Raw genomic sequence first — 9959 nt, forward strand, 5'->3', positions numbered from 1 at the left:
CTTAGAGCCCTTTCCCATGATGCCCGGCAGCGGGTCGAGGCAGACATCATCACCTTAACTGGCACCACTGTGACAAACTGGCAAAAGGCTGGGTGTAAACTGGGACAATTGGACAAAGTGGTGAGGAGGACACTTCAGAATCCCTCGGTTCAGAAGCTGCTTTAGACCAAGGGGCAAAGACTATCTAAAACGCTTTTTAGTGCCCAGCTGAACGCTAAAGTTAATGTTGTGGACAATAAAGTTGTGTTCTGTTCCACTGGAGTGATAGTGCTGAACCTACTTGTTTTATACAGCCTCATTGACCTGGCAGGCACCTTTAAAAAAAAAAATGAACATGCCTCGTGGCACATTTTGGCCTTTAGTTACCACGCTGAAGGTCTCATTTCATTACCAAGAGTATAGACAGGGCAAGGCTACACTATTACCCTGCTGCATGGTTGTCTCCTGTCCTATAGTAGGTGTTGAATAGAAAGATCATGACTGGATATAAGAGAAGGTGAAGAGTTTGGTTTAAGAGCTTAGATAAAAAAGTACCAATAAAATAAATCTTGTTTCGTGTGAGGAAAATCAGGGTAGAAAAGGTCATTTCTTGTCGTCTTAAGTGGACCGTTCTGTTTTTAATTTAGTAAGAAAGCACTACAGTATGGCCTGTCAGTTCGGCCCATTTTCCCGCCCCCAGAACAAAGCGCTGTTGTCCCTGCTGATGGTGGTTCGAGGTGTATCTCCAGAGGCAGAGTGTGGGTCGTCTGCACTGACGATCATCTCACAACTCTGGGTTGCCATGTGTCCCAGTCAGGTGAGGGATGTGCTTCTGGACACACGCAAACACACTCGCAAGTACATTTGGGTGTACAGTTTGCCTGTTCGGTTAACTCTATCCCTTTTGATTGACAGGTGCAGATCCACCCTAGCATCCAGTGCACTCTGAAACTCCTCCTCTCCATGTCAGCCATCTTGGTGAAGAGTTTTGACCCACGGGTCATCTGTCAGGTACAGAACACAAACTCACTTCAGTGACTGATGCTCAGTGATGTGCTAAACTATCAGGTCCAGTGGGCTTTCCAGATAACGTACGGGAGGGAACTTGACTAGTAGAATACAAAAGGTGCAATTTCGACAATCACTCAATTAGCCCATGTCAGAAAAATATTTTCTTCATTGGTAAGTTAGTCTAGCCAGTTATCTAAACTAGTAGTAATCATGGTTAAATTACCGACCGGGAGGGGCCCCATTGATTTTGTTAGTCACTCTCACTCAGATATCATATTCAAAACTGAAAACCTTTCTCTCTGCTCCATGGCAAAATGTGTAGAATTGTATGAATTGTTTTATAAAATTGCAAAATCTTCTACCCCATGGCAAAATCTGTTGAATTGCACAACATTTTCTCTCCGCCCCATGGCAAAATGTGTGGAATTGCAGGAGATTTACTCCAAAACAATGTCTTCTCTCCCCTGTCAGGGGAGGGGGGGGGGCTAAAATGTTTTGCTCACAAGGTGTGGGGGGGCCCGCCAACAACATTTCACTTAGGGCCCCCAAAAGGCTAGGGCTGGCTCTGACTACATGTGTAGGGATGGATGTTGGTAGGCAGACCTGCGGCCCCTCGTGATGATTTCTTATTTTTTGTAAATGTGGAGATGTTCATATTGAAATGTGTATCTCGTGAACTGCAATTCAGTTTTCTTGCCTAGTTAAATAAAGGTTCAATTAAATAAATAAATAAATATTGTAAACTGCTAAAGTGCACCAGTGTAAAAGGCCTATAGTTGACTCTAAAATGTTGTACCCTATACCTATTTGAAAAATGTGTTTTAATAAGATTACAGATTCTCAAGACTCCAAGTTTGGGAACCATTGTGCCACTGATCTCTCTCTCTCTCTCGCTCTCTCTCTCTCTCTCTCCATCTCTTTCTCTCTATATGTCTCTGTCTCTCTCTGCCTCCATGGTGGCCGGCCTCACTACTAAAGCCACGTTAATTTTGTTACGAGAACTTATAGTAGCCTATCTTTTTGTTAAGAATATAGCTTAATTTCAGTCAACTACTCATACTGGGTTCAGGCTCCGTTTTAACGTTCGCTTCTAACTTAATCCTTCTAGTTATAACTAGCTATCAGGCTAAAAGTAGCCAGAGTCCTTGAGCTACCTGGCTGAAATTCCAGCGACTATTTATCAGTTGTTGTGTATTATAAATTGATTGAGTGTGTTTTTAGGCCCTTGTGTGTGTGGGAGCCATGGTCTCTGAGAAGTGTCCTGATGACCTGCTGCTGGCTGTTCTGGAGTTCTTGGCCTCTCTAGGCAAGGTGTTCATCCCACATGATAGCCAGGTATTGTATGATAGCCAGGTATTGTATGATAGCCAGGTATTGTATGATAGCCAGGTATTGCATGATAGCCAGGTATTGCATGATAGCCAGGTATTGCATGATAGTCAGGTATTGCATGATAGCCAGGTATTGCATGATAGCCAGGTATTGCATGATAGCCAGGTGTTGCATGATAGCCAGGTGTTGCATGATAGCCAGGTGTTGCATGATAGCCAGGTGTTGCATGATAGCCAGGTGTTGCATGATAGCCAGGTGTTGCATGATAGCCAGGTATTGCATGATAGCCAAGTATTGCAGGTACTACTGTATGATAGCCAGGTACTACTGTGTGATAGCCAGGTACTACTGTGTGATAGCCAGGTACTACTGTGTGATAGCCAGGTACTACTGTGTGATAGCCAGGTACTACTGTGTGATAGCCAGGTACTACTGTGTGATAGCCAGGTACTACTGTGTGATAGCCAGGTACTACTGTGTGATAGCCAGGTACTACTGTGTGATAGCCAGGTACTACTGTGTGATAGCCAGGTACTACTGTGTGATAGCCAGGTACTACTGTGTGATAGTCAGGTACTACTGTATGATAGCCAGGTACTAAAGTGTGATAGCCAGGTATTGTATGATAGCCAGGTACTACTGTATGATAGCCAGGTACTACTGTGTGATAGCCAGGTACTACTGTGTGATAGCCAGGTACTACTGTGTGATAGTCAGGTACTACTGTATGATAGCCAGGTACTAAAGTGTGATAGCCAGGTATTGTATGATAGCCAGGTACTACTGTATGATAGCCAGGTACTACTGTGTGATAGCCAGGTACTACTGTGTGATAGCCAGGTACTACTGTATGATAGCCAGGTATTGTATGATAGCCAGGTACTACTGTATGATAGCCAGGTACTACTGTATGATAGCCAGGTACTACTGTGTGATAGCCAGGTACTACTGTGTGATAGCCAGGTACTACTGTGTGATAGCCAGGTACTACTGTGTGATAGCCAGGTACTACTGTGTGATAGCCAGGTACTACTGTGTGATAGCCAGGTACTACTGTGTGATAGCCAGGTACTACTGTGTGATAGCCAGGTACTACTGTGTGATAGCCAGGTACTACTGTGTGATAGCCAGGTACTACTGTGTGATAGCCAGGTACTACTGTGTGATAGCCAGGTACTACTGTGTGATGGACAGGTACTACTGTATGATGGACAGAAAAATGTATTCTGAACAAAAATATTAAGTGTTGGTCCCATGTTTCATGAGCTGAAATTAAAGATCCCTGAAATGTTCCATATGCACAATAAGCTTTATCTCAAATTTTGAAAATACATTTGTTTTACGTCCCTGTTAGTGAGCGTTTCTCCTTTGCCAAGATAATCCCATTCATCTGACTGGTGTGGCTTATCAAGAAGCTGATTAAACAGAATGATCATTGCACAGGTGCACCAAAAGGCTACTCTAAAATGTGCAGATTTGTCACACAACACAAGTTTTTAGGGAGCGTGCAATTGGCAATTTGAATGCACAGAGATACCGTGATGCGATCCTGAGACCCATTGTCATGCCATTCATACGCTGCCATCACCTCATGTTTCAGCATGATAATGCACAGCTGAAAAGGTCTGTTCTGCCATGGCCTGCATACTCTAGACATGTCACCCGATGAGCATGTTTGGGATGCTCTGGATCGACGTGTGCAACAGCGTATTTCAGTTGCCGCCAATATCCAGCAACTTTCACACAGCCATTGAAGAGAAGTGGGACAGCATTCCACAGGCCACAATCAACAGCCTGATCAACTCTGTGTGAAGGAGATGTGTCGTGCTGCATGAGGCAAATCGTCACACCAGATACTGACTGGTTGTCTGATCCATGACCCTACCTGAATTATTTTTTTTTTTTAAGGTATATGTGACCAACAGATGTGCGTGTGTGGTGTGTTGTCCACAGAGTCAGGTGTTTCCCAGGCTGAGTGATGTGTTTGGGGTCCTGCTAGCTGAGCGGTCCTGGCTAATAAACCAACATGCCCTGGAGGCCTTCGCCCACTTTGCAGAGGTGAGACTCTCCTGAACACTGTTTTTAAGTGATAGGAATATAATGCATCTTAAAAATTCCTATGAGTTTCTTTCTTCCTGAGGGCACTTGGCTTCAATGTGCATGTACAGTGCTTTCAGAAAGTATACACATCCCTAGAATTTTTCACATTTTGTTGTATTCCAAAGTGGGATAAAAATGGATTTGTAATTTTTCTTCAACGATCTACACAGAATACTTTGTCAAAGAGAAATTATAACATTAAAAAAATCACTAATGTAACTTCATTAGACAACTATTCAACCCCCTGAGTCAATACAGTTGAAGTTGGAAGTTTACATACACCTTAGCCAAAGACATTTCAACTCAGTTTTTCACAATTCCTGACATTTAATCCAAGTAAAGATTCCCTGTTTTAGGTCAGTTAGAATCACCACTTTATTTTAAGAATGTGAAACATCAGAACAATAGTAGATTCATTTAAGCTTTTATTTCTTTCATCACATTCCCAGTGGGTCAGAAGTTCGCTCAATTAGTATTTGGTAACATTGACTTTAAATTGTTTAACTTGTGTCAAAATGTTTCGGGTAGCCTTCCACAAGCTTCCCACAATATCTTGGGTGAATTTTGTCCCATTCCTCCTGACAGAGCTGGTGTAACTGAGTCAGGTTTGTAGGCCTCCTTGCTCTCACACGCTTTCTCAGTTCTGCCCACACATTGTCTATAGGGTTGAGGTCAGGGCTTTGTGATGACCACTCCAATACCTTGACTTTGTTGTCCTTAAGCAATTTTGCCACAACTTTGGAAGTATGCTTGGGGTCATTGTTCATTTGGAAGACCCATTTGCGACCAAGCTTTAACTTCCTGACTGATGTCTTGAGATGTTGCTTCAATATATCCACATAATTTTCTTTCCTCATGATGCCATCTATTGTTTGAAGTGCACCAGTCCCTCCTGCAGCAAAGAACCCCCACAACATGATGCTGCCACCCCCGAGCTTCACGGTTGGGATGGTGTTCTTTGGCTTGCAAGCCTTCCCCTTTTTCCTCCAAACATAACGATGGTCATTATGCCAAACAGTTCTATTTTTGTTTCATCAGATCAGAGGACATTTCTCCCAAATTACGATCTTTGTCCCCATGTGCAGTTGCAAACCGTAGTCTGGCTTTTTTATGGCGGTTTTGGAGCAGTGGCTTCTTCCTTACTGAGTGGCCTTTCAGGTTACATCGATATAGGACTTGTTTTACTGTGAAAATATATACTTTGGTACCTGTTTCCTCCAGCATCTTCACAAGGTCCTTTGCTGTTGTTCTGGGATTGATTTGCACTTTTCGCACCAAAGCACGTTCATCTCTAGGAGACAGAATGCGTCTTCTTCCTGGGCGGTATGGTGGCTGCGTGGTCCAACGGTGTTTATACGTGCGTACTATTGTTTGTACAGATGAATGTGCTACCTTCAATTGCTCCTCAAGTCTTGGCTGATTTATTTTGATTTTCCCATGATGTCAAGCAAAGAGGCACTGAGTTTGAAGGTAGGCCTTGAAATACATCCACAGGTACACCTCCAATTGACTCAAATGATATCAATTAGCCTAACAGAAGCTTCTAAAGCCATGACATAATTTTCTGGAATTTTCCAAGCTGTTTAAAGGCACAGTCAACTTAGTGTTTGAACTTCTGACCCCCTGGAACTAGGATACAATGAAATAATCTTTCTGTAAACAATTGTTGGAAAAATTACTTGTCGTGCACAAGGTAGATGTCCTAACCGACTTGCCAAAACTATAGTTTGTTAACAAGAAATTTGTGGAGTGGTTGTAAAACGAGTTTTAATGACTCGAACCTAAGTGTAAACTTCTGACTTCAGCTGTACATGTTAGAATCACCTTTGGCAGCGATCACAGCTGTGAGTCTTTTTGGGTAAGTCTCTAAGAGCTTTCCACACCTGGATTGTACAATATTTGCACGTCTTTTTTTTTTAATTCTTCAAGCTCTGTAGTGTTGGTTGTTGATTATTTCTAGACAGCCATTTTCAAGTCTTGCCCGAGATTTTCAAGACGATTTTAAGTCCAAATTGTAACTAGGCCACTCCGGTACATTCAATGTGGTTTTGGTAAGCAACTCCAGTGTATATTTGACCTTGTGTTTTAGGTTATTGTCCTGCTGAAAGGTGAATTAGTCTCCCAGTGTCTGTTGGAAAGCAGACTCCTCTAGGTTTTCTAGGATTTTTTTGCCTGTGCTTAGCTCTATTCTGTTCATTTTTATCCTAAAAAAAACTCCCTAGTCCTTGCTGATGACAAGCGTAGCCATAACATGATGCAGCCACCACAGTGCTTGAAAACATGAAGTGGTACTCAGTGATGTTTTGTGTTGAATTTGCCCCAAACATACAGCTTTTTTTATTCTGGACAAAAAGTGAATTTCTTTAGCATATATTTTGCAGTATTACCTTAGTGCCTTGTTGCAAACAGGATGCATGTTTTGGAATATGTTTATTCTGTACAGGCTTCCTACTTTTCACTCTGTCATTTAGGTTAGTATTTACCAAGTTGTTGATCATCCTCAGTTTTCTGCTATCACGGCCAAAACAACTAACTGTTTTAAAGTAATCCTTGGCCTCAAGGTGAAATCCCTGGGCGGTTTCCTTCCTCTCCGGCAACTGAGTTGGCAAGGACGCCTGTGTCTTTGTGCTGACTGTGTGTATTGATATACCATCCAAAGTGTAATTAATAACTTCACCATGCACAAAGGGTATTCAGCATCGGCTTTTTACATTTTTACACACCTACCAATAGGTGCCCTTCTTTGTGAGGCATCGGAAAATTCTCTGGTCTTTTGTGGTTGAGACTGCTTGAAATCCACTGCTTGACAGATAATTGTATTTGTGGTGTACAAAGATTAGGTAGTCATTCAAAAATCATGTTAAGCACTATTATTGAACACAGAATGAGTCCATTCAACTTATTCTGTGACTTGTTATTAAGCACATTTTTACTCCTGAACGTATTTAGGTTTGCCAAAGGGGTTGAATACTTATTGACTCAAGACAATTTTCTACAAACAAAAATTCCACTATGACCTTATGGAGAATTCTGTGTAGATAATTGACACAATCCCAATTTTAAATTCAGGCTATATCACAACAACAACAAAATGTGGACAAAGTAAAGGGGTGTGAACCTACAGCACTGTGTAAAAAAATAAAATAAAAACTATTTAACTGGGCAAGTCAGTTAAGAACAAATTCTAATTTACAATGACGGCCTACCTTGGCCAAACCTGGACAATGCTGGGCCAATTGATGTGATACATCTTAAGTCGTTCTGGATAAGAGTGTCTGCTAAATGAGGAACATGTGTCATGTTCCTGTTTCAGGTCACCAATCATGAGGAGGTGATCTCCCAGAGCTTGTCTTCAGAAGACACCAAAAACAAAGTGGTGGATTTCCTCAGTAAGGTAATGAATGGTACACATCCAATACACAATCATTGGGACCTGGAGATAATAAAAGATGGGACTGAACATTGTCGTGGAATTTTTATAATCAAAGGGGAGACTTTTTCTCCATTTTATTTCCCCAAAACAATTTAACTTTATTTAATTACTGCAGTAATGGAGTTGGTAAGTAACCATTAGGAGGTAGTCGCCAAAAACTCAACTAGCAGAACTGAGCCACAGCATTTTATAGTTAAGACACATCCTCCTGGATACATGACAAACAACAGATGTGTGGAATGGGTCAAACGGTTAGGATTATTATGAAATAAATGAGTAATTCATAGCAGACAGAATCTGCTATGAAGACTGTTCTCATTGTATGGAAACCAGGGTTTGCCCCCCAAGACGTGGTTCTCCTTATCAGCAATTCATAACAGATCTCGTCCCTGGTACCTTAGACACCAATTTTTTTTATAGGTCAGTTGAGAACGTTCTCATTTACAGCTGCGACCTGGCCAAGATAAAAAACAAAGCAGTGTGACACAAACAACACAGAGTTACACATGAAAGAAACCAATGTACAGTCAGTCAATCACACAATAGAAAGAAATCTATATACAGTGAGTGCAAATGAGGTAGGATTAGGGAGGTAAGGCAATAAATAGGCCGTAGTGGCGAAGTAATTACAATTTAGCAATTAAACACTGGAGTGATAGATGTGCAGAAGATGAATGTGCAAGTAGAGATACTGGGGGTGCAAAGGAGCAACAAACAAAAAAACATATCGGGATGAGGTAGTTGGATGGGATATTTACAGATGGAGGCTCAGTCCCTCACATGCACCACTGATCATAGAATGGAATGTGGCTGTTTGGTTTTATCACCTGGCCATCACTGAATCAGTTGCCAGCCCAAGCTTCAGAGACTCCTCTCAGTTCACACGTGAGTTCTAAGAACCCTGTTCTATGGCATAAAACAACAGTATTAAAACATATTGTACTTTTCTACCATAACATGCGTTTTTCTAGACTATTAACGCACAGGAAACGGCGGAGACCCGGCTTGAGAGGTTAAGATTGGAGACGCCTGTTCTTGATAGACACAACATCATACTGGAGACCGATGAGGAAACTGCTGCTGAGGTTTCAACTGCATCTGCCGATGATGACCAGTCCACTGCTGACACCGAGGTGAGTGATGAGGCTGATGCCTGTGACCATATTATGTGTGGGGTTTTTTTTTTGGGGGGGGGGGGGGTGAAAGATTAACTCTACAACAGCTGTTGATGGCAAACTTGGCAGATTTAGCCAGTGAGATGATGGTAATTCAAAAACAAATAGTTTCTGTCTCTGAACCAATAGCTCAAAATACCTTATTCATTTCACTTCTTCCTCGACGTAATTACTGATCGTACATTATTCACCAAGTCTGTCCGGTCAGTGATTACTTAAAGGAAGTTGGGATGTATTTTGTAAGTGTTCAGTCTTGGATAATGATAGTGACTCATTACCCCCCCCAGCCCTGTCCCAAGCGAGCACGGCAGGAAACCAGCGTTGAGGAGTACAGCCGTTACCTCCAGACAGCTGAGAGTTCCCTGAGGGCCCTGCAGACGCTGGTAGAGGGGAGTGCCACCGACACCCCAGATTGGGTGACATCCAGACTACAGGAGCTGCAGACTCTGATAACCCATATCAGCACAGCCAACCCACCAAACCACTAGTGAACTGGACATTTTTGTAATTTTTTTTTAAAGCTTTGTTATAAATCTGCCCTTTTTATAAAATAGGGTTTGTATGGGGGGGGGGGGGAAGGGTCAGTCCTTATTAAACATGAATCCCTTGAATATGGAGTCTTTTCAGTAAGTTGTGTGTCCAGACTGGATTGACAAGAGGTTCATGATCGCCCTCTGCTGGTGAATGTGACATTACCATCCTGTGGACCTCTACAGCACAAATTCACTAGTTCTCAATCAGACAATATTGCAAGTGAAGCTGCAGAATGGTATAATTTAATCTAGGTCCATTGTAGCCACTCATAGGATAAGACAAGGCAGGAAAGAGCAATTGAATCATGTGCTTGAACTGGGAAATCAAGATAGCTCAGTACTGGGGCAGCAGGGTAGCCTAGTGGTTAGAGCGTTGGACTAGTTACCGAAAGGTTG

General features: G+C 42.2%; 1 protein-coding gene across 2 annotated transcripts in view; it reads left to right on the plus strand.

The window, feature by feature from the left end:
* The window catches only part of firrm (fignl1 interacting regulator of recombination and mitosis), a 19659-nt gene extending 10060 nt beyond the window's left edge, over positions 1-9599 (plus strand). For both annotated transcript variants that reach the window (XM_064936149.1, XM_064936151.1), the window contains exons 17-24: positions 1-120; positions 680-796; positions 895-990; positions 2212-2325; positions 4276-4380; positions 7736-7816; positions 8827-8988; positions 9318-9599. The exon at positions 1-120 is cut by the window's left edge and continues 66 nt beyond it. In XM_064936149.1, coding sequence (XP_064792221.1) covers positions 1-120; positions 680-796; positions 895-990; positions 2212-2325; positions 4276-4380; positions 7736-7816; positions 8827-8988; positions 9318-9518 — 996 coding nt within the window. In that variant the 3' untranslated portion in view covers positions 9519-9599. The remainder of the gene's footprint in view (positions 121-679; positions 797-894; positions 991-2211; positions 2326-4275; positions 4381-7735; positions 7817-8826; positions 8989-9317) is intronic.
* Positions 9600-9959: the final 360 nt, after the last annotated feature.

This window comes from Oncorhynchus masou, chromosome 24 (genome assembly GCF_036934945.1).
Source record: "Oncorhynchus masou masou isolate Uvic2021 chromosome 24, UVic_Omas_1.1, whole genome shotgun sequence".
Taxonomy (NCBI): domain Eukaryota; kingdom Metazoa; phylum Chordata; class Actinopteri; order Salmoniformes; family Salmonidae; genus Oncorhynchus; species Oncorhynchus masou.